The sequence below is a fragment of the Scleropages formosus genome, chromosome 7 (genome assembly GCF_900964775.1).
Source record: "Scleropages formosus chromosome 7, fSclFor1.1, whole genome shotgun sequence".
NCBI lineage: Eukaryota > Metazoa > Chordata > Actinopteri > Osteoglossiformes > Osteoglossidae > Scleropages > Scleropages formosus.
In genome coordinates, this window is record NC_041812.1 from 32,057,751 (window position 1) to 32,081,583 (window position 23,833).

Sequence of the window (23,833 nt, forward strand, 5' to 3'; positions counted from 1 at the left end):
AGTGTAGTTTAAAACCAAGACCTCTTAAAGTCAGTCTCCTTTGGATATTTCAGTTCTCCACACACACCATGTGTTCTCCCTGGCCATCTGCGTATCACTTTGTGGTACGTACAGAAACGTCATGGTTTCAGCAGTTTTGAAAATAATCTCCTAGGGGTAACATGCTTGTGTAAAGCATTTTTCTGGAGTTTAGGATTGTGAAGTTCCACATGGTACCCTTGACTTCAGTGATGTACCCAGTTGCACAAATGGATGATTCACCCTCTGTGTGAGAGCTTAACAAATTACTTAAAGAATGAGGAAACTAGATATTCTGCATAGGAATATGACATAATTTTTCTCTGTGTTTTTGCTAAGCTTCACATTTCTGTTTTGTACTCTACAGATGATGCTCAGCAATGCACTGTGGGCTGTTCTTTGATCTGAGACACCCTGCAGCGATGAGGGATCTCTTGCGCTCTCCAGAGGCAGCTGTGTAAGCCCGCAGGGAAACTGCCAGCCCCCTGCGAGCACCGTCTCGCCGCCTCTTTAAGAGCCCCATGTTGGCGTAAACTCAGCCCCCTTGGGGGTCTCTGCTGCCATCCAATGAGAGCTCATCTTAGCCCCTCCCACTCCCACCCCTCCAGTCAGATACATCACTGGGGGAACAGCGAGGCTTGAGAGCTGAAAGTTTGATCATGGTAACAAGATGAGCATGGCAGCCCATCCTTCGGCCCCCAGCAGAGCCCTGAACTCAGCCAGGAGGCAGAGGAGCCTGAAGACTTCCAGAAGATTCTACTTATCTTACCAAGACCAGTCGTATGGGTGAGCATCCTTCATCCTCGCACCATGCTCTCCATCAGGCACACTTACTTTATGGATATAGTTACAAAACGTGATCCTCAGTCTGGCCAAATGGATTATTAACCACTTACAGGGTAATAGTTTGGGGTGATTTTTAGGAACTGACCTGTCATCAGACCAGTGTCATTTACTATGCTGACATATGACTAAGCTGTTAAGCTGAAATTGCACATTTCAGTATTTGACCATTTCCTTTTTAACTTCTGCAGTTAATTAATAAATTTTAATATTTATATTTATATTTATATTGGTCTCTTTTTGAAACTGAAAAGGTCTACTGTGAACAGTAATGAAACAGTTATAATTTCTAGCTTGTTCAATGCATCACCCTGAACTCTACAGCATATTCCTACAAGCTCTGAATTTGTTTAGAATTGACTTTTCTGAAAGTATATTCTAATAAGTAATTTGTGTGGGTCTGATGTTTGCAGACATCACCAATGTGTATGATGGTTTAGTGGTGTGTTATCTCACTCTTCAAGCGACGTGCAGCATTGATGGGTAGTTTATTGGCTTCAGCAGGAAATCTGTGGCCTTTAGAGGATGTATTTTTCCCCCTCTCTCAGGTTCTCAGATGAGGAGGAGAAGGATGAGGAGCAGCCTGACAGCAATGACCCAGAGAAGGTCTTCCAGAATATCCAGTTCCAGAAGGAGATCATTGCCAATATCCGCAGCAGACCCTGGCCCATGGCACACAAGCTCAAAGCCCTCAGGTGAGACCACACAGGGTTTGGGAGACCACTCTGATGGTGTGGTTTCTATTGCTGGATGTTCGGGTATGAGCAGGGTCTGCTTGAGATGAGGGGGCAGCAATGGATGCAGAAGATTCAGATGTGTCCATTTTCAATAGCGATGGGACAGATTGCCATTTCCCAAGAATTGCTGTCACAGTTGGTGTCTAACTTATTGACATCTGAGTGGCACAGGAACGAGATCCAAGGTGATTTACAGTAACTGTTTATCTATCTGGCTTCGATAACACAGCCCTTCACAGACGCCAGCACTGGGACTCAACGTTCTGCACAGACGATGTGTAAACAATGCATCTTCATTATGCCAGTGGGGCTCGTAAAGTGTTTAAAGCTCTAAGTGACACTTATGGAGAGAAAAAGATTATTCTTCCTAAGAGTGGGCCATAAAAATAACCGTTAACATCCACGCTTGCAAACGCTGAGCCACAGTCACAGACCATACAGAGCCTCTTTCTGCCCATCATCCTTTTCAGTCATTTAATGTGGTCTTGACCCTCCATATAAATGCCCTGTGTGAAGAGGCTACGAATAAATGGGATTTCAGTTTTCTGAAGAATGGTCATTGTTACAAATAGTCATCTGTGGAGCAGCAAACATCTGTTTACTTTTAATTTTTCAGCCTATTATACAAAATGTCTGATCCAGGCCCAAATGGATCTGTGTGTTCTCTCAGACAGGCCAAGGAGATTGTTCTTAAGTACGAAGGCAGGCTGACTCGAACCCGAGGGTACCAAGCAGCTGGAGCTGACGTAGGTCTCACACTCTCGATTGTTGTTCGGAAACTGAAAGTGAGCAAAGAGGTACCTGGACTGATGGTTAACTAGGCAAAAGACCTCAGACCTGTTTTTCTTGGACTCTAGTGTGTGTGTTCACTGTTCAAAGAGAGCCTGGTCACATGTATAAGTCCGCAAGATCAGTATTTTCTAACCTGCATCCATGGGGAAAGAACAGTGTATGTGAGGCATTTTATCTGAAGATACATCTATCTACAATAGCACAGATGCAAAGTATAATCAGGAAGTTTTCGACTAGTTTTGCAGATTTGTCACAATATGTAGAAATCTATGAGTTTTCAGAGGCTTTGACCACAATAAATATTCAGTGCTCTGGTTCAGGGACATTTCGTGTTTGTCTGTTTCTGTGTTCCTCCTTCACCCTGGTGTTCACAGCCCTGTCTCCTGCTCACTTTGTGGCATTGATTTCAGCTGCTGAAAAAAGTGTCTCGCGTGTTCTACAATGTCATAGTGCTGTTCATCCCCTGGGAGGTGAGGATCAAGAAAATTGAAAGTAAGGCCCAACAAATTTGTCATCTGTAAATAAATACAGTTCTGCTGTAATGATCTCATATTTGGCAAGAAATGTCATAAATACTATAATGATTATTATTGGGGGGGGGGGTGCGGTGGCGCAGTGGCGCAGTGGGTTGGACCACAGTCCTGCTCTCCAGTGGGTCTGAGGTTTGAGTCCCGCTTGGGGTGCCTTGCGACGGACTGGCGTCCCGTCCTGGGTGTGTCCCCTCCCCCTCCGGCCTTCTGCCCTGTGTTGCCGGGTAGGCTCTGGTTCCCCGCGACCCTGTATGGGACAAGTGGCTCTGAAAATGTGTGTGTGTGTGTGTGTGTGTGTGTGTGTGAGTGATTATTATGGTTCTTAGCATGATCCTTCAGATAATTTTTCCACATCTTCTCTGAGGATTGATGTTTGCTGCTTGGATGTTCAGACTTACACTTCTCTGATATGCTCTCAAGGTCATTTTGGATCTGGCGTGGCCTCCTACTTCATCTTTCTGCGATGGCTCTTTGGGATTAACCTCGTCCTCACCGCGATGACTGGAGCTTTTGTTGTCCTGCCTGAGGTCAGTCACCACTCTCGTGTCAGATACTTACTGTCAAGCACAAACTTTTCATTTGTGACTCTTATAATGTTTCATGCTCTGCTAAGATTTCTGTAAAATAAATGCAGGCAGTATATGTCATGGCTTATCTGGATGGAACTGTTGAGTGAAGGAGAGAGTGCATGTTAGCAGTTGGTGTACAATCAGAACCTATGGCCAAACATAAATAGAAGGATAAACGTATAGTATAAATGAGGGGGGCTGATATCACACCATTTGCTTAACCCAAATTGCTTCGGTAATTACCATATAAATGGGTAAAAGTACGACATGGAAAGGTAAGTGAATTGCTTCAAATAAAAGATTGTGCTAAACACTGCAATATTGTTGTAATAAAGAAAATTGCACCAATAAATTGTGCCATGAATAATGAAGCGAGTTGCTGGGCTTGCAGCAGGATGTCTCACTAGGCTGCTGTGGAGATGGGATGGGATTTAGGGGCCACAGCTCCACACCTCAGCCTTCACGTTTCCACTGTTCTGCTTCTCTCTTTAGCTACTAGCCGGGGCGCCGTACGGGAGCACCAAGAGCAAGACCGTTCCTGAGGAACAGCTCTCCTCCGCCCAGGACTTGGACACCATCTGGTCACTGGGGGCAAGGCCACGACCCACACTTTCCACTTTTTCCGCTATCGTGTGTCACAATGTCAAAATGAACCAGTCTTCCATCCACCAGGCTGCGAAGCACCTCATCAATCTTTCCAACTCTTAGCATTGCTCTCCCTCCTCCACAGGGCTACCTCCAGTATTCGGTGCTGTTCTATGGGTACTACGGCAGTGTCCGGAAGATCGGCAGTGTGGGATACAGGCTGCCTCTGGCCTACTTCCTGGTCGGGGTGGCTGTGTTTGCCTACAGCTTCTTGGTCCTCTTGAGAAAGTAATCTTCAGAAATGCCTCTTATAGACCATGTGATATACTCACAGAAAAGACAAGTATTTAAGCGAAAGACAAGACAATAGAGCTTCCCTAATTAATTTTTTCCCCAGTGAGTCAAACCACTGCAGAGTTCAGATCTGCAACTGACACCAGGCTTATTCAGCTGAGATGCGACAAACCTCCTCTGTTTCAGATTACAGAACTGCAAAATGTAAAATTAGTGTACTTGAGTTTTTAAAAAAAAAAAAAAAAACTCCTGAAAAGAAATATTTTCCATTTATTATTTTGGCAACAAAGGTTAAAAAACTGCCATGCCATAATATCTGTATATGAATGTTCTATTTACCGCTCATTTCATTGTGTCTGTGTTTCTGTATGCTATGTGATTCAGCGTTACATTCTTGAAAAGACATATATATTTTGATTGTCAAACCTTCGTAAGAATGGCCAAGAACTCCCGACTAAGCCTTGTCAGTGCTTCTGACGAAAACTACACCTTCTGCTGGCGTGTGTTCTGTGCCTGGGACTACCTGATTGGGAACCACGAGGCTGCTGAGAGCAAGGGAGCAGCCATAGTCAACAGCATCAGGGTGAGACACACAGCGTGCTCCACCGACCCCCTCATATGGCGTCCTCATTTACAGTTTTAGTTCCTGATACTGCAGTTGTCATCCATACAGTACATCACTATGACATACTTTTCTGTTTTCTTTATGAATATTGTAATAATTTACCCAAAATCCTTTTGTGCTTGAAGTCCACTGTGTGAAGAACATGCTGATTGTGTTCTTTCGTCCTTCTAAGGAAGCCATTGTTGAAGAACAGGAGAAGAAGAAACAAACAAGTCTGTAGGTGATCAACACTTATTCATTTGATGCTCATTATTCATCCCACAAGCACTTTTATTCTGAGCACACAATATAGCTTTCATTTTCTGGAATATACACGTACAGCTGTTATCTTAGTATAATAGTATAGATATATACTGTATATTCTTGTAGGTGCAAAGGCACTGTCACACAACCCTGACACCATGCGTTTTATTATTCTTTGAATGTATAGGGTATTTTTTCCACTCTTTCCGGGTCTTGTCGACATTTTCAGCTCCAGTTCAAAACAGGTGTGATTTACAAAGGCTGGCTGGGTCAGATGCAATCCCAGCACAATGCATGCTGAGTCATATTTCACAAACATCACCCATTATTACAAAGTGTGACTCTGTCTGGGCTAGACAAAGGGTAGACATACACAGACATACATATTAGTGGACTACACCTCTGCAGTGCTCTCAGAGAGCGAGACAACAGTGCTTGTATCTGTCCCCTAGGCTTACGCCCTACAAAGATCTAATTAAACCATCTTATCTGTCTTGTGCATTATCTTTCCGCTTGCTAATTTGCTTCACCTGCTTAGAAACCACGGCAGTCCCATAATGTGCACATCTACATTTAACGATCCACATACTTTTCAGAATGTGCTTCTCTGTCTGTTTAAACTCTTCAGCTGCGCCATTTAAATTGCACACAGCTTTTCATGACTGCTTGCAACAGATTGAATGTATTATACTTTGTATAATGTATTATACTTAGTAGACCCCAATGTCAGAGGAAAACACAAAAAAGTCTCGCTTCAATGAGTTCTCAAGTTTCTAGAGTGGTCATGTTGGGCTGTTGATTTTCTTAATCCTGTATTTCCAGTAAGGTTAATAGATGTGTGATGCAGAACTTAATGGTTCAAATGGTTTCCGTTCCTCCACCCAGCATGGTTCTGGTCAGCCTAAGGGTGCTGGCTAATGTCCTGGTGTTGCTGTCCCTGGCTGGCAGTATCTACATCATCTACTTCGTAGTGGACCGCTCCCAGCGGCTGGAGCAGGAGAAGCAGGAACTGACCCTGTGGGAGAAAAACGAGGTGTAGAGCAATGTCTCTTGCGGCTACGATGACTTGTATGGATCATTTGGAACATCTTTTACAAGCTCTAAGTTTCACAGTTTTACGTGGACTTCTGGGTGATGTGCTGCTCAGTGCAAATGTTGAAATTGTTGGAGTGGATTTGCCATTTTGTCTGTATTTAGAGCTATAATTTGCTCCAGAAGTCTGCATGCTCTTGTATTTCACCTGTGCCCCACATACCTGATTCTTTTGACCTGAACGTGTCTATATTGTAGTCCGGTATCCTAATCCTATACTATTTTTGTACATCTTGCCCCTGTTACTTCCTCGTTGTGTCTCTTGTGTATTTCACATATAATGCCATGAGTCTATACTGCATTCCTCAGAATTTGAATGCTTTTTGAGTGACTAAACTGAGTTCCTTGTGTCCCAGGTGAGTGTGGTGGTCTCCCTCATCACCATGATTGCCCCGTCTGCTTTTGAGCTGGTGGCCCAGCTGGAGATGTACCACCCCCGTACTTGCCTCCGGTTCCAGCTGGCCAGGTGAAGTGTGCTCTCACATGAGGAGTTTGTCACAAAAAAGTCCAGCTGATCAGACAACCTATTTCAAAACAAAGAGCTGGTGACACATTTGCCTCCTTTCAAACCATCTCCCAAAGTCAGTAATTCCAGCAATTCCATTATTAGTTGGATCTTACATGACAGAAGGGCCACTTGTGTGTAAGAACAAGTGAGAAACATTACAAAATCTGTGATCATTATAGCAGGGTTGTGAGTTTGTGAAAAGCGTGTGTTGTATGAATTTAACAGGTGATGTTTGTTTTACTAGGGTTCTAGTTTTGTACCTGGGAAACCTGTACAGTTTAATAATTGCCCTGCTGGACAAGGTCAACAGCATGAACTCAGCTGTAAGTAGTTTTCTGACCCTTAGTCTAATATTTTTATTATCTTACATCTTACATACATGGGTAATTGGAATATGCCTTTCTTTGTTGAATGAAATAAACATTTAGATATGTTTTCAAAACACAACCAAGAGAGTAGCATAGTGGGTAAATATGTGACCATCCACTACAATGACCTGGGTTTCAGTTAGACTCCCGCTGTATCAACAGTGAGCAAAGTGCTCTCACTGAATCCATAAAAAAATCATCTCCCTGTATAAATGAGTAAATCATTTTATGTACTTTAACACTGAATACAAACAAAAAACAAAATGCTATTGATTTGAATGCTAATGATTTTGAAAAACAAACAAAAATAAACATTTCACTATGGTACTGGAGTTCATTTGTTGACATGTATTTTTTGCTTTCATGTACCATTTTCAGACTCAGTGCCTTTTATTCTCATTACATTTATTCATTCAGCTGATGCTTTTCTCCAAAGAAACTTACAGTTATTCACCCATTTATACAGCTGGGTAATTTTACTGGAGCAATACAGGGCAAGTGCCTTACTCAGGGGTCGTACAACTGAAGGTGGGGATTCAAACCTACAACCTCTGGCTCCAATAGCAACAGCATTAACTACTAAGCTACCAGCAAACATAACAATATTTTGTTATTTGTGTGTGTTTCTGTCCAAGAGTCCTGCTGCTGTTGCAAACTGGTCTGACTCCAGTGCATTCCTGGCCACCATTGTTCTGCCAGGTGAAGAAAACCAATCCACCATCACACCAAAGGTCAGCGAATGGCAGAATGGCACATACAGCCCGACCATGGAGGCTGTGAGGACCCCTGGTGTCACACCCTTTTCCACCAATAAGAACATCTCCCCTGAGTTCAGCATCAGGCCACTGCAGGACCAGTGCTGGGAGACTTATGTTGGGCAGGTTCGAGAGAAGCCGTGTCACATCTCATGCAGTCTGGACTCAAATGGGACCTTTTTGTTACAATAGTTGATGTGTGCCTGTTACTGAATATTAAAAAGTGTTAATCACATCCCAAAGCAGGGCAGACCAGCACAAACACACTGGGCCAATTAGATCTGTGTACTCTGTCAGTGTCGTTCATAAAGAATTAAAACTCTTTGTTCAAGGACCTGCTATTATGAGATAGCATTATCTTGACAAGCACAATATAAACATATTGCCCTGTTGCACTGTTGTTTTCCCAATGGCATAATTTGGAGATTAGATATTGACTGAAATGTGCAGTACAATATTTATTTGATGAAACTGCCAGTGGGGTAAAATGAAGCATGAATCACCTCTTCGTTAAAGTCTTACCGATTCAATCGTTTTCTCCATGCAGCACTGAGAAGGATATTATTAATGGACACTGCTTACTGCTAGAGGGAGAAAAAAAAGAAAATGACAATTATTAATTCATATAATTTTTTTCTTGTTTCATAGGAAATGTTGAAACTCTCAGTCATAGACATGATCTTCACGGTGGCGAGCATCTTGCTAATCGACTTCTTCCGAGGCCTCTTTGTCCGCTATGTGAGCGATTGCTGGTGCTGGGACCTGGAGAGCAAGTTTGTGAGTTGCGCAATGCTGAGACCCAACAGAGCTGTGCGAACAGTGAATTCTTTGTCGTTTTAACCCACTGCGGACATTGCCTGTGTTCTACCTGCAGCCTGAATACGGGGAGTTCAAAATAGCAGAAAACGTTCTTCACCTGATTTATAACCAAGGCATGATATGGTACGTCAGGACCAATTATATGCACGGTTAAGTAATGAAAAGCTGCTGATGGAGTAGATTGTAGTAAAGAAGTGCAATATGCACATGCTTTTTTGGAGTGGATGCATATGCTATTTGCCTTGAAGTCTTAAAGGAGCGCTTGCTAATTTGTCATGTGCATATGGCTGGTCAGAAGTGCAATTACAGTGCTGGAGGCTTGTCAGAAGATGTGGCTACAGTCCAGTTTTATCTCATCCACATGAACAAAAAATTATTGGAGTGTATCCTTTTCACCCAAGCGGCCCAAGGCGCATGTTCGTTGTAAACAGTATAGGCCCATTGCAGAATGCAGTTACCCCTCAATGAGCAGTCCATTAGATGTACAACTGCTTATGTGCAGTCTAAAATTATTTTCTACCCTCAGGATGGGTACCTTCTTCTCCCCATGCCTCCCGGCCTTCAACATGCTCAAGCTCATTGGACTGATGTACCTACGTAGCTGGGCAGTGCTCACCTGTGACGTCCCGCATCAGCAGGTCTTCCGGGCCTCCAGGTCAGCGAATATATTTACTGTACCTTTTTTAAACCAGTCACAAATACTAGGTTACCAAGTTCCATTTTTATATACAGCTGTCATTTCTTCATGCAGATCAAATAACTTCTACCTGGCGATGCTCCTTTTCATGTTATTCCTGTGTATGCTTCCAACTGTCTTCGCCATAGTTCGATACAGACCGTCACAACACTGTGGACCATTCAGGTAAAAAAAAAAAAAAAAGCTGTTTCAACCACAGTGCCATAACCGTACGTTTTCATTACTGTGCTGGTGCTGCCGAACAAAGAGTCCCACAACTAATCAGCATCAATCAGATGATTCATCAGACTTTCCAGAGTCTCATTTGCCTGGATCTGCTGTTGTGTGCTCCCTTCCCAGCGGCCAGGAGAAGATTTATGACATCATTCCGGAGACAATAGCTGCCGACTTTCCACTGTGGCTCAGCGCGGTCTTGAGTTACGTCACCAGCCCCGTGGTGGTTTTACCTGCTCTGCTCTTGCTGTTGTAAGTGCCTCCACCTAGGGATACACCTACACCTTAGTCCATCCTGTTACAGCAGAGATGTAAATCTACTTCCTGGAGGATACATGTGCTGGTGTGATTCACTCCAACACATTCAGCTGCTTACTTGACCCAATTAGTTGTTCATTTTAAGTTACACAGGAAAAACAATTCTATGGCTTCATATGCAAAACTATTGTTCTAATTAGGAAATTATGAGTGTGTGAACCAGAAAAAATTGTATCAGCATATGTGAACCTGTTGACTTCTCATCTGACCACATTTATAAGATGCATTTTAAATATATATATTTTAAATATGGGGGTGCGGTGGCGCAGTGGCGCGGACCACAGTCCTGCTGTCCGGTGGGTCTGGGGTTCGAGTCCTGCTTGGGGTACCTTGCGACGGACTGGCGTCCCGTCCTGGGTGTGTCCCCTCCCCCTCCGGCCTTACGCCCTGTGTTGCCGGGTAGGCTCCGGTTCCCCGTGACCCCATATGGGACAAGCGGCTCTGAAGATGTGTGTGTGTGTGTATTTTAAATATATGTGTATATATATATATATATACATATATATATATGTATATATATATAATTTGCCTCTTCCAGCATGCTGATCTACTACCTGCAGTCAATTGCAAGATCTCTGAAGTTCACCAACAATCAGCTCAGAATCCAACTTCAGACGGCAAGTCAAGTTAATCTTGCTGTTAGAGAAATAGAATGAAGTTTTTAAATATATGTAATGTTTCATGTTTCTTTGTGCTTGTGTCAGAAACAGCAGGCTGATCGGAGGGAGTGCAGGAGACTACAAGTGAGTTACTAGTCCTGTTAGCACTCCACCATCCCATAATGTCAGTCACAGTATCTTCCGCATTCCATTCAGTACTTTGGTTTGGAAATAAAAGTTTGTGGTTTTTTTGAGCAGAGCTCTTTCTAAGCATCCTTGTGCCTATTGAAGTATGTTCATCTGTTCTAGGAAAATGTGGCAGATAAGAAAAGAGTTTTAAAGTTTGCAGCAGGTAACCTTTTCTTTAGATTGCATGCAGTTTATAGCAACAAACCACAACTGACCTTTTACACTAATTGGCTGTAAAACCATTTAGTCTATTTATCAAACCAGTGGAGTTTATTCCAAAAAGCTTCTGGTCGGCCTGCTCACATAATATGGGTCATATTATGATCATAGGTCACTGATTGTGGGTCCTAGTCACACCTGGTTATTTCCTTATCTCCCTTAACTTTCATAGTGCGGTTGCCAGCTCCTGAGGGTGGCGAAGAAAGGGTGGAGGAGGAAAACAAGGTCATTGACCAGGAGACCTCCACCTTCTCCTCAGCATCAAATCTCAATAACAGCGTAACCAACTGCAAGTCACCAGAGCATCGGGGGCACAGCATTGCCACCATAACTCGGTCTGCCTTGCACAAGGACATCAGCCAAACCGCCAGAGTGCTGTGGGGCGGGCAGACTCAAATAGCGCAGAAACACAGAAAAGAATACAAACCAAACAGGTGTGATATGTGACCCTCATAAAGTAAAATCCTGAGTAGTCACCATTTCCTGTATTACAAGTCAGAAAAACTTGAATAAGGCTACCATTTCTCCTATTTGTTTGACAGGTGTCCCGATCATCCAGGAGAATCTGATAGTTCCGACAAGTTATACCACCAGGGGACAAATCGTCCAGCCGGTCTCTACACTGATCACACTCGCTTTAAATCCCTCTACAGAAAGGCCACTCGGCCAGTGCACCGTAAGTCTACCCAGTATGTCATCGTCAATGAGCATGGGGCCCACCGGAAGCCACTGCAGCCTGCTAGCTCGGCCCCCCGGTGTAGCCGCCCGAAAGAGCTAGCCGATGTTATGGAGCTGTACCCGCAACATGGCTGCTGGCCTACCACCTTCAGTCCTTACCAGCCTTATCTGACTGAGGAGGAGGAAGAGGGGGTGGAGACCCCGAGCATCCAACAGTTTTCCTTTAGCCAAACCCTCCAGCCCCAGTCTCTGTCTAACCTCACTCATCCAGTGAACTTCTATGTAGAGGACGTGGCACCCCACAAGCCAGCCAGGGGCTTGCACAGGTCTCAGGTAAAGCCGGACTGGCAAGACCTGACGTTGCAGATGCACTCCCATCCTGATGTAAGGAGCCGCAAGCCCCCAAGCAGAGAGAGCATGCTGCACAGCAAGATGAAGGCGAAGCCCAAGAACAGGCACAAGGTGGAGGTGTGCTTGACGGAGTCAGACTCTGCCTCCCTGGCTTCCAGCAGCGACCCACAGAACAGCAGCAGCGACCAGTACATCCAGGTCATCCACAGCAAGGAGAAGTACCTCAAGCCCTGCAACAGCCTGCCCAATAATACTCCCAGAGCTGGAACTGATTTAAACATGTCAGCAACAAATGAACTTATTTATTCCAATGTTTGATGATCCATCCATCGTCAACAACCACTTGTCCCAAGCAGGGTTGCTGACCCGCTACACAGCAGGCACCGGCTGAACCCGCTGCACCACCACATTTGATGATGTGACTGTTTAAGTGTTATCTTTCACTCTGTAGAACACACTGCCTTTTCTAGCATCTATTTGTTGTTTACATATCTAATATGATAATAAAAAAGATATGGTCAGACATTCATTCATTACTGTGAAGCATACAGTGCTGCTTGAACGTATGTGAACACTTTGTGTCCCTTAGTTTTACCAAAAAATTTAATAAGCTTTGTTATGTTCAGTTGAATTCAATTCAATTCAATTCATTTTTATAGAGCGCTCTTCTCACGCAGTGACACAGAGTGCTTTAACACAGACATAAGGCAAGAAAAACAAATACATCAGATAAGAAACAAAGAAGACAGTTGACTAATGACTACCATAGTATAGAACTTTAATAGAGCTATAAGTATGCCTATTGGCCACGGAGGAAAGGAACAAAAACTCCCAGCTGAAAGTTGAGGGAGAAAAAAACCTCTGGGGGTCCAAGGGCCATTGGTTGCCCACCCCTCCTGGGCATTCTAGATTAAGTAACAATTCTAAGCCAGTCAACAAGTAATAATGATATTGTTATGTGATATAATAGGTATATAATGAGCAATTCTGTTATGTTGCTTTAGAGGAAATCACCTGTAGCAGCAAAATGGAAGTAGCGTAGGTGCAAAAAAAATAAGTGAACCCCAAGTTGCATTAATTAAACCAAGTAGGTAAGTACTTGGTGAGGGGTGTAAATCATCATCATTTGTTAATTTTATAAGTTTAGGATTTAAGATTTAGATTTTATACAACAATAATGACCATCCTTAGAGGGTTCAAATACTTTCAAGCAGCACTGTAGGTATAGCAATATATTTGATATAGAGTTACATGTACGTGCTAATGTGAAGACGTCCTAAAACAAGACATCTACATGGTGGATTTTATGGGCTGCGAAACAGCTTTCTTTTAAAAAACTGTGGTCAGTGTCAAATAAGTGTATTAGTAGCATTGCAACATGTGTTTAAAATTTATCTAAACTGAAAAGTATTTTAGATTACCATTTGTGATTATATAGCACATAATTCAGCATCAGACATCTGTGCAAACAATGTGATGAAAGACTGAACGTTTTCAAGTCTACGATTTTCCATTAATGTTGCTGTCATGTGAAAAATGTATTGTAACGGCGCTGAGGGGGGCTGATGTAGACTAATGTACTGTAAATAGTTGGCGTTAGCATCTATCCCTGTACATAGTTCTGTGTTCTGTTCTGATTTGCTGTTATGTTGCTTTTTCTTGGTTTTCCACGAGGAATTCTGGGGGGTTCAAGAGGTGACCTCCTAACCATTGGGTGGAGTAGGAGGGCTTAGAGTGGCCTGGGAGAACATTCCAATATGCAGGAACTGCTTTACGCTGTCTAGGGTATCTTCGTCAAGGCTATTGTGGAAAAGACAATAAAAAACATTTTCCTAAAACCCTAATTCCTAAGCGTGTTTCCAGTAGCTACGCAGATGGCTGCTATAGTATCATTTATTCCTAAGTAAAAATGAGTTAAATATAGACTACATCTGGTGGCACTGCGGAGCGGCTGGGATCAGCGGCAGGTGCTGAGGTAAGAGAGCAGTCGTCTGGGGCCAGTGTGGCACGGTCTCCTTCTTCGCTGGGCACTTCTGAGGGGTCCTGGGCCGAAGAGGGGAAGGACACACCTGGTCACTCAGGTATTTTACGGGACTTTGTGGGAGTGACCAGGAAAAAGAAAAGGTGCAGGAGGGAGGCTGGGTTGATCTCCGGTACTACACTGGGGGTCCCGGTCTTGACTGCGACCTCTCAAAAGGGCCAAGAAGATGCCCCTTCCTCCATAGCGGTACCCGATCATTCAAGTTTACTATTGACTTGTCTCAGGTGGGGTCTCCGCCTAGGTTCAGTTCGTCAGGGCCAGTGGAAGAGTCTCACCCGACAGCTTTGGAGGATAGAGATTTTTGTTTAGAAAAATTGTTTGAAAATTGATTTTAATTTGTAGATTTTATAATGTTTTAGAGTTTGCAATGTTTTATTCTTATGTGTTTTGTATGAATGATTGTGGTTTTGATGACGGAGCTAAATCAGAGTGTGGTCCTTTAAATTCTGATGTTTATTATTCTTTGTACTAGTGATCAAAGATGTTTTTAGTAGTGAGTAAGCTCTGTCATGTATATGTTGAGAGATGGTTTGATAATGAAATGTGAGGATGTTTTAGGTTTGTGATGTGGAATGTTGTAAGTTTTTTGTTCTTATGGTATTGAATAAAGTAGGGAAAAAAAAGTATGATTTACTACAAAAAACTTGAGATCAGAGAAGTGGCTGTCAAATTACTTCAAAAATTGTTGTTAATAAATAACACCGAATGAATCGCCTAAATTTGAGAAAATATTGACCGTGTGCGAGTGGCTGATGGGAAATGTAGTTTTACAGTCGTTGGCTCTACAAGCACTTTGAAAGGGGCGAACCTATGTGTGAACTACACCTTCCATAGTGCAATCTCCGAACCCGTTTTCAAAACTACGGAAATCTGGTTTCACACGTAAAACGAAGGACAGGTGTAATGTTCTTAAGAGGTTAAGTTGTCTGGTAGGTTTACAGTCTGTGGTACATATATAATACGTTAACAGAACCTTTACACTTTCTCAGGGTTATAGTACTACAAAAATCTGAATTTGTGCTAAAGTTGGTTGTCTTTCAATATAGTAAAACACCCGTACTTCGGTGCTTCACAAGACACCGGCGTTTCCACCGACCGTTCGAGCGAGCGAGCGGAGCGCGGCGGGCTGCCTCGGGTGAGTGAGTCCGCCTCCGGTCAGACGGGTCAACGACGCCAAGGCTCTGCAGTCTGCTTTGATAAATAAAAATAAATAATAAAGTGTACAGGAATGTAGCGCGTGTTAATCCTTGTACGTTCGCCCTTCGGGAACAGGTGTGCCGGTTGCAGGTGACACATGGACTACCTCGACACGGTGGAGCGGGTCGCGCACAGCCTGCTGGGATACGCCCGAGAGCAGAGCGCTTGGAAGAGCTGCAGAAAGACGGTGAATGAAGTCACTAATTGAGACGAGTGACAGTATTGATAACACAGCACTGCTCTCGAGGGTCTAGGGAAGGTGCGCTTCAGTCCCGACTCCTGGCGCCCAGCAACCGTGTGGGATGCGGAAGCTCGTTCTTTTCGAGCGCATCGACACTGTAGTATTTGTTTGTGTGACAAGAAGCCTCTAACCTGTTCACGTTGTTGTTATTATTAATATTTTTTTAAATTTTTATTTATAAATACAACAGTTTATAAATAATTTTAATACATAATAATACATTTTTTTTAAAAAAATCAAAGAACTGTATAATTATTTGATTTCTTTCTCAGAGGCAGCTTATAGTGTCAGATAATGAATTTTAGAATGATTTTACCACTTCATTTAAATGTGTATGTATATATGTTTATATTACACTATGTATATATTACACTAAAGCAAAGAACACTGCACTATAAAATTAAACTGTAAATAAAAAACAAACATAAGCACTTTACATAAAGCCTATTCTAATGGAAAAAATCAATAAAGAAAATTTATGGTGAAATTACTACATTTTTTAAAATTACAAATTAAAGTATATAAAAAAAATCTCTCTCTACTGATATGTTATACATTTGAAATCCCATTGTTTATAAAAAATTAGGAAGGCTATAAAAATGAGAGTCTGTGGATGTCTGTCAGCATCAATCAAACACTGAGAAACAGTGCCAGTTACTGCAGTACAAACAGTGCACACAGAACACAGCTCCACAATGTAAAATGTACCCATTTATACAGCAGTGTATTCTTGCTGGTTCAGGCTAAGTTCATTGCTCAGAAAGAGCACAAAGGAAGTGGGATTTGAACCAGGGACTTTGGGAAAGTGATGTCCCTGAACACATCTGCTGCCCTTTTTGTTTGGTGGGCTGAAGTTTCTTTGGTTATGTTGAGATATGCAGTATATTTCAGTATATTTAATTGTGCATTATATTTTGTGTTGGAGGTCCGTCGCTGCTGTTCGTGGTGTTTCGGGTAAGTGTAGTTGTTTTGCTACCGCTTTTTCCTGATGCGCATTCGTGTTGTGTAGCTGTGCAGATTGATAGACACAATCGGTTGTGTGTCTCTGTACTGGTGTGTGGTACTTTAATTAATTTTGTTAAATAGTATTAAGTGGTTTGTTAGGGTGCATGTTCTCTTGGCACGTTCTGTGTCCCGTAGCGGGAAGTAGGCGTGACTCCGTGGATCGATTAATCGCGTTTGTTTGGTGGTTTGTTTTGGTCGCCATTGTTGGAGTAATTTCGATTTCGATTAGGAATCTCAGCTGGTAGGCATTTAGCCCAGTTTATATAGTGGCTGGCGAGCCGTAGCGGCAGCCTCTTGATGCGAAGACTTGGGGTGCAAAGACAAGGGAGTCTACCTGTGGGAGTCCACTGAGGAAGGCCGCCGGTACAATTGTTCACAAGGGATCATGCGTCCAACATGTCCACCATCAAAGTCTTCTACAGTAAGCGATCCATGGGACTTCACCACCACTGGAGACCGGGCGCTCCCGCTACTACAGTAACTTGTCTGTCCTCACCTGTCAAACCTTCCATCTTGCTTTAATTTCTTCATGGGACTCTGGAACTTCCAGTCTGCTGTGAGAAAGGCTGACTTCATACCAGCCTACACCTCCCATGTCTCACTGGACCTCCTGGCCCTAACTGAAACCTGGATCACTCCAGACAACTCAGCCACACCTGCAGCACTCTCTACTAACTATTCCTTCTCTCACACCCCTCGTTCCTCTGTCAGACGTGGAGGCACAGGCCTGCTCATCTCTCCCTGGTGGGAATACTCTATTCTTCCTCTTCACCTCCATGATCTGTCCTCCTTTGAATGGCATGTTGTCTCTATCACTGCCCCAATCACTCTTGTTGTGGTTGTCCTTTATCGCTCTCCTGGCCTTCTTGGCTGCTTCTTGGATGGCCTTGACATCTTGTTGAGCTCTCTGCCAGGGGACAACTCTCCGCTAATTCTCCTGGGTGACTTCAACCTGCATGTCGATGACATTCATGCAAGCAGCCTTCTGTTGCTCCTACAGTCCTTTGATTTCTCCCTGTCCCAGTTCCCTGCTACTCACAAAGCAGGCAACTGTCTTGACCTTCTATTTTCCTGCAACTGTGGCTGTCCCGTTCTCTCTGTCACTCCGCTGCAGTCTCTGACCGCTTCTTCATTTCCTTTCAACCCTCCCTCTCCACTAACTCCTTGCCTCTTTCTGCTCCCGTTGTCACCTTTCGCCACAACTTAAAATCTCTCTCACCTTCCTGTTTTGCCTCTGCTACTCTATCCACTCTCCCTCCTGCTGCACAATTCTCAGATCTATCAACAGATGATGCCACTAACATTTTCCTCTCTGCCCTATCTTCCTCCCTTGACTCTCTCTGTCCTCTGTCTTCTAGACCAGCACACCCCATTGCTACCCCATGGCTGTCTGATACGTTGCGTGCTAACAGGACCAAACTGCGGGCTGCAGAGCAAAGATGGCGTAAATCCAAAACTCCATTGGACCTGGATGCCTACCAGTCACTCTTAGCTGCTTTTCACTCTGCTGTCTCTTCAGCTAATACCTCCTTCTTCCACAACAAAATACAGTCTGCATCTAAAAAACCATGCAGACTCTTTGCCACCTTCTCATCCCTTCTGTGTCCCCCGCCACCTCCTCCTCCCTCTTCTCTCATTGCTGACGACTTTGCTTTGTTTTTCAGAGACAAAGTCAAAGCAATCACTGACAAGTTCTCGGCATCAACCTGCCCGGTTTGTGCTGGACTTCCCTGCAAAGCTATCCTCTCCAAATTCAAGCCGCTCTCCAAACCTGAAATTTCTGACCTCCTGATATTGCGCAGAGCCACCACCTGCTCACTTGATCCGATCCCATCGTTACTTCTACAGAACATTTCCTTGCAACTCTCCACCTTCATCTCTAAGATCATCAGCCCCTCACTCTCCTCTGGCTGTTTCCCAGCTGCCTTGAAAGCCGCTTTCATTTCACCTTTGTTAAAGTCATCCCAGTTGAAAATTGCTTGAAAATTACAGACCAGTCTCTCTCCTCTCCTTCTTGTCTAAAACCCTAGAGCGGGCGGCCTGTGATCAACTGTCTGATTTCCTCACCCAGAACCATCTCCTCGATTGTGATCAGTCTGGTTTCAAAGTTGGTCACTCCACTGAGACGGCCCTTCTGGCGGTGTCTGATACTCTCCAAGCCGTTAGAACCGCCTCCCTCTCCTCGGTCCTCATTCTCCTCAATCTGTCTGCAGCATTCGACACAATCAATCACCGGATTCTACTCTCCTCTCTTAACCAGCTTGGGATCAAAGGTGCGGCACTCAGATGGTTTGAGTCCTACCTCTCTGACAGATCCTATCAAGTGGTCTGGTGGAGCTCTCGTTCTTCTCCTCTGCCTCTCTCAACCGGTGTCCCGCAGGGCTTGGTATTGGATCTTCTTCTTTTCTCAATCTACACCTCCTCCCTCGGTCCGGTCATAGCCTCCCATGGATTTAAATATCACTGCTATGCTGATGATACCCAGCTCTTCCTGTCCTTTCCACCTGGTGCATCAGACATCTCCGCACGCATTGCTGCCTGCCTGTCAGACATATCTTCATGGATGTCTGATCACCAAATCCAACTCACCTCTCCAAAATAGAGATTCTTCACCTCCCAGCTGGTCTGTCCTCCTGTCATGATCTATCAATCAAACTGGACAACTCACTCATTTTGCCTACCTCCTTGGCTAAGAGTCTGGGAGTAAAGATTGACACGAGTCTGACTTTCTCTCAGCACATCGAAGCCACAACCCGGTCCTGCAGATACGTCCTGCATAATATTCCTAGGATCCGTCCCTACCTCACAATTGACTCTGCCTCACTACTTATCCAGGCCATGGTGACTTCCGGTCTGGACTACTGCAACTCTCTCCTGTGTGGCCTTCCCGCTACTGCCATCAAACCTCTGCAGCTATTACAGAATGCTGCTGCACGAGTTGTGTTTGATTTGCCAAAGCGCTCCCATGTATCTCCTCTACTTATTTCTTTGCACTGACTTCTTATAGCTGCGCGAATCAAATTCAAGACCCTGGTTATTGTCTACAAATGCATCAGTAGAAGTGCTCCCAGCTATTTACAAGACTTGATCAACTGCTACACCCCAGCCAGAACCCTTCGCTCATCTAATTCTGCTCGCTTGGTGGTCCCGTGCATGAAAGGTAAAGCATGGAGGTTCTCGGTTCTGGCTCCGTTGTGGTGAAACGACCTTCCCCTCTCATTCAGAACTGCGAAACCTCTGTCTGCATTCAAGAAGGGTCTAAAAACTCACCTTTTCCGGACCCATTTCCCCCAAGATCTCTCCAGCTCATGTGTGGTGCAAATGTTCATGCATCGTAACTTGAGGAGCATCCCCAGATAAGCCTTTATTCAGTCGCTACTCTGGCATTGTATGTGATTGTGTTTCTTATAATATAAAAAAAATTGGTAGGAGGGTTTCAGGATTTGTCTATCCTGTGTTTTATGGACGTACTTGAACGATGAACATCGGTGCAGCAAGTGGAAGGTAACAAACTAGGTTTACTTGAGAGTCACATGTCTGCAGACATGTCTCTTTCTCTTAATGTAATGCATAAATTGTACATTTGCTGAGATGTACATCGTTTTGGACAAAAGCGTCTGCTAGATGAATAAATGTAAATGTAATGCCAATGCTGAGATGTACGTTGCTTTGGACAAAAGTGTCTGCTAAATGAATAAATGTAAATAAATGTATGATGAATAACTTTTACCCCTGGTTCTGTCCCAGAATGCAGTCACGGTTTACTGGCGACCATCGGTTGAATTCCCAGGGAATTTGTAAGTAATTATCTCTCATGTTTGTGAAAAACCAGATGCAGCAACTTTACTGCGTGGCTGTGATTTGATTGACAAGCATGAACACAGAAGAGACGTTAAGCCTGTAGCAAGTTGATTGTTGCCTTTTTCCCCTGTGGCACTTAGAGGATGTGTCTTTTTTTATCAGAATTAACAGCAGGAATACACCCATCAACTCTTTTGCTTGCAGAGAAAATTTAAAATGATTTTTAATGCGACCAGGTACAAAGGCGACGGCATCATAAACGGGAGCCCCGACAAGGTGTGGGAGTGTTTGAAACCGGTTCCTGATGGACTGAGAGTGAAGTGGGATGACAACGTCAAGAAGTTTGAGCTGATCAAGCGGGTCAATGACGTAAGTTTATGTTCCCTATCAGGCCCATACTCCTAACCCTAATTCACACACACTTGTAGAAGGTATAGATTTGCTTGCTTGGCCTTTTCCTGTTTTGTTACTTCCTCCCCTCTGTCTGTCAGTGATCAGCAACTAAGGATATGCCAGGAAAAGCTAGCATGTGTTTGCCTGGTTAAGGACAGGGTTCAGAGCAAAGAGGATGTACTGTAGACCATGTTGTGTACCACTGGGCTTTGCAAAGAAAGCATGTTGATTTTTACTCATCTCTATGCTTTCTTCAGAACGTCTCTGTGTGTAGAACCGTCACTCCCTCGGCAGCCATGGGTATCATTGCACCTCGAGATTTTGTTGATGTTGTTTTAGTAAAAAAATATGAAGATGGCACAATTACATCCAATGGTGCGTTGAACTCTCATGTGTCACATGCGCACAGATACCTAATTGTATCACATATATATTTTAAATTTATTGGTACTTTTTGTTGCGCAGTAGTTTTTGAATGTGATTCGTCCTTTTCCATAGCTACCCACGTAGAACATCCTGATTGCCTGCCCCAGCAGGGCTACGTTAGGGGGTTTAATCACCCCTGCGGTTGTTTTTGTGTTCCCATCCCTGGGTAAGATTCACTTTGAACTGTAAACTCTTAAGCTTGACTGTTGTAGATGCAAAAAGTAGACATAAGGGGGCAGCAGAAAACTTTTGCAATATGAGTTTTTATCCTAGTAAATTGTAGTAGCGTGTTTAGAGTTATTGTAAGGTTTTCACACAAAATTGATCCCTCTGTATTGGACCAATTAGTGACTGTTGTTGGCTGGATTAGTCTGAGAACAATCGGAGCCACATGTGACTCCTGGGCTATGCTTTCTTCTCCTTCAGCGAACCAGGCAAGACACAGGTCCTGAGCTTCTTCCAGACAGATCTGGGAGGCCTGCTGCCTCGCTCTGTCGTGGACTCCTTCTTCCCCTCCAGCATGACACAGTTCTACTGCAACCTTGCCAAGGCTGTGAAGTCTCTCTGAGGCTTTTGACACTGTCCTTTTAACAGTCATTAGCGAAATCCAGTCCATTTGTTTCATTCCTTTAGCTTGTACCAGGTTTCTTTGTAGATTTTTTTCCAGTACTGTCAGTGATACTGCCAAAATTTCTTCAGTACTTTAAGACATACATACACACAGAGCACGGAATAGTTCCATATCAGTAGAAACTGTTATTAAACAACCTTTTTTTATTATTATAAATGGGAGAACTGTACACACTCTAATTATGCGCAATACATCCTTTTTCTAGACATGATAGAGTCAAACTGTATAGGAGGAGTCTGACACTTTTTCCATTCCTTAACCTGTGTCCTATTACTACTGCACTTTTAGTTGCCGTTGAAGATTTTCATTGGATAAGTATACCGGGAAGGGGGGTCAGTACTTAATAAATAGGCTTAAATACAGTGATTTTGTCTGCTTTAAAGAGACTCTTACCATATTTTTTAATTTGTTTGTCAGAGTTTTTTTTTTTTTTCTTTTCAAAACAAATTACAAACGTGTGTTTGAAGGCTAAGCTGCTTAAAGTTTCTTATCCATTTATACAGCTGACTATTTTTAGTCTGTCAGTTCCTTGATCAAGGTGGGGAGATTTAAACCCAGATCCTTCAAGTGGAAGCCAAAGGCTCTAACATTTCACTACAAGCTGCCCACGTGTTTGTCATGTATGAATTCCCAGTGATATCTAGCTATAAAATAAATTTCCATGTTTAATTTGTAAGCGGATAATAGTGTAGTATGCAGAGGTGTGCTTTTCGGGATGAAACTGCAATATGAGTTATATTCTGGTGGGGTGAACATGATGGGGCTTAGGTCATGGCTTATAAATCAGCAGACAGGGAGTCTAGCTGACTATGCAGACATACATTTCATTTATCTGTCCTCTACTGTCTATCACCTTTAAATCACATTTTAAATTGGCTTAGTTTTTTGTGTCAGAATGAAGCACACACTGTTTTATTCATTTAACCTTTACAGTATAAGTTTCAGACTAGTGTGGTTGCTGTTATCCACAAATAAGTCTAACCATGAAAAGGTACATTGTTTAAGTGCACCTCAGCAGTACTGTCTTGTCGGCCCTGATTTCTTTTCTATCCTTTTCCTCTCTCGTTGAACTCTGTGCCATGTGTTTTGTTTTATGTGGGTTTTAATGTGTAGAGTGCTTGAAAATATATATATTTTTACTTGAAGCATGATTTCCATATTGGCTTTATTATCTGTAGATTACTTAATGTTGACACCGAGCTGCTGCTTGAAATGACCACTGTAATGATTGCTGCTGATGGACGAAAGGAAAGATGCAGAGGAAACGGACTGTGTGCCTCTGTGCCGTGTTCCTTTCAGATGGCTGTACATTCACCAATACCTGCATTAAAATTAATGTGACCAATAGAATATCTACTGTCTTTTTGGATGCACACTTTGCGTCGTTTTGTAAAAGTTCAGGGAGGTGATGACTAGCAGTACTGTTTAGGTTATTACAGTTATTTTTGTTTTTTTATTTGTTTTTTCTTGTACTACATATATTTATACATTACACTTTTTGGCAAATGTACAAAATATTGACCATAATCTCTCCAGTAATGAACATGCTATTTTATACAGTAAATTTCTGTGCTTCAGTAGGAACAGCCTAAATACGATTGTAATCTTTTTGGTTACCATGTTGAAGCAGTGTGTTTTGAGTGGTCATTGAAAGAGAAAAGACTTGCAGCAGAAGGTTATGGAGATGATGTCACGTTACTGTTGTATGGTACAGCAGTATGTGTAAAATGCAGGTGCTGTTGGTCCTATTTCAGGTTTATATGGAAAGTATATGTTCATATGTGACACTGCTTCATGGAACACAGTGCTTTGGCTCTTCCTCTGCTTTTGTTTAGAGCAGTATGTGTATGTGTGTGTGTGTGTGTGTGTGTGTGTGTGTGTGTGTGTGTGTGTGTGTCACACTCTTGTAGGGTTCTTCTGTAGCAGCATCAACCATACAGGTGGATGATCTTTTTTACTGCAGTCACAGGTCATCCTGGTGGCTGCTGAAGTTCCAGAGTTGAGTCTGTGGTGACACCCAAATTAGTGTGCAGTTTTATGGACACACAGAGGTTCT

At 43.2% G+C, this 23,833-nt stretch overlaps 2 protein-coding genes across 2 annotated transcripts; both read left to right on the top strand.

Annotated features, from left to right (window-relative positions):
- Nucleotides 1-694: 694 nt before the first annotated feature.
- LOC108942001 (transmembrane channel-like protein 3) lies at nt 695-12,416 on the top strand. The gene is made up of 23 exons (XM_018765004.2): nt 695-804; nt 1,410-1,556; nt 2,269-2,344; nt 2,801-2,882; nt 3,341-3,447; nt 3,982-4,080; nt 4,220-4,362; nt 4,804-4,951; nt 5,166-5,209; nt 6,122-6,269; nt 6,685-6,794; nt 7,081-7,159; nt 7,840-8,085; nt 8,608-8,736; nt 8,834-8,901; nt 9,305-9,433; nt 9,530-9,640; nt 9,815-9,940; nt 10,545-10,623; nt 10,711-10,749; nt 10,915-10,957; nt 11,186-11,447; nt 11,556-12,416. Exons 1-23 carry the CDS (start codon nt 695-697, stop codon nt 12,358-12,360), a joined length of 3,330 nt encoding a protein of 1,109 aa, XP_018620520.1. The 3' UTR covers nt 12,361-12,416.
- A 2,516-nt stretch (nt 12,417-14,932) lies between these two features.
- LOC108941981 (stAR-related lipid transfer protein 5-like) lies at nt 14,933-23,207 on the top strand. The gene is made up of 8 exons (XM_029253795.1): nt 14,933-15,012; nt 15,130-15,218; nt 15,356-15,467; nt 20,274-20,323; nt 20,564-20,696; nt 20,978-21,095; nt 21,219-21,312; nt 21,573-23,207. Exons 3-8 carry the CDS (start codon nt 15,378-15,380, stop codon nt 21,712-21,714), a joined length of 627 nt encoding a protein of 208 aa, XP_029109628.1. The 5' UTR covers nt 14,933-15,012; nt 15,130-15,218; nt 15,356-15,377; the 3' UTR covers nt 21,715-23,207.
- The last annotated feature ends 626 nt before the right edge of the window (nt 23,208-23,833 follow it).

What these genes read in the sequence shown, in the direction of transcription:
- LOC108941981 (XM_029253795.1), top strand. Translation starts at nt 15,378, where the DNA reads ATGGACTACCTCGACACGGTGGAGCGGGTCGCGCACAGCCTGCTGGGA. An exon ending in GTTGAATTCCCAGGGAATTT is followed by an intron (nt 20,324 to 20,563) that starts GTAAGTAATTAT and finishes TAATGCGACCAG; the next exon opens with GTACAAAGGCGACGGCATCA. An exon ending in TGGCACAATTACATCCAATG is followed by an intron (nt 21,096 to 21,218) that starts GTGCGTTGAACT and finishes CCTTTTCCATAG; the next exon opens with CTACCCACGTAGAACATCCT.
- LOC108942001 (XM_018765004.2), top strand. Translation starts at nt 695, where the DNA reads ATGGCAGCCCATCCTTCGGCCCCCAGCAGAGCCCTGAACTCAGCCAGG. An exon ending in TTCTTGGTCCTCTTGAGAAA is followed by an intron (nt 4,363 to 4,803) that starts GTAATCTTCAGA and finishes AACCTTCGTAAG; the next exon opens with AATGGCCAAGAACTCCCGAC. An exon ending in CCATAGTCAACAGCATCAGG is followed by an intron (nt 4,952 to 5,165) that starts GTGAGACACACA and finishes CGTCCTTCTAAG; the next exon opens with GAAGCCATTGTTGAAGAACA.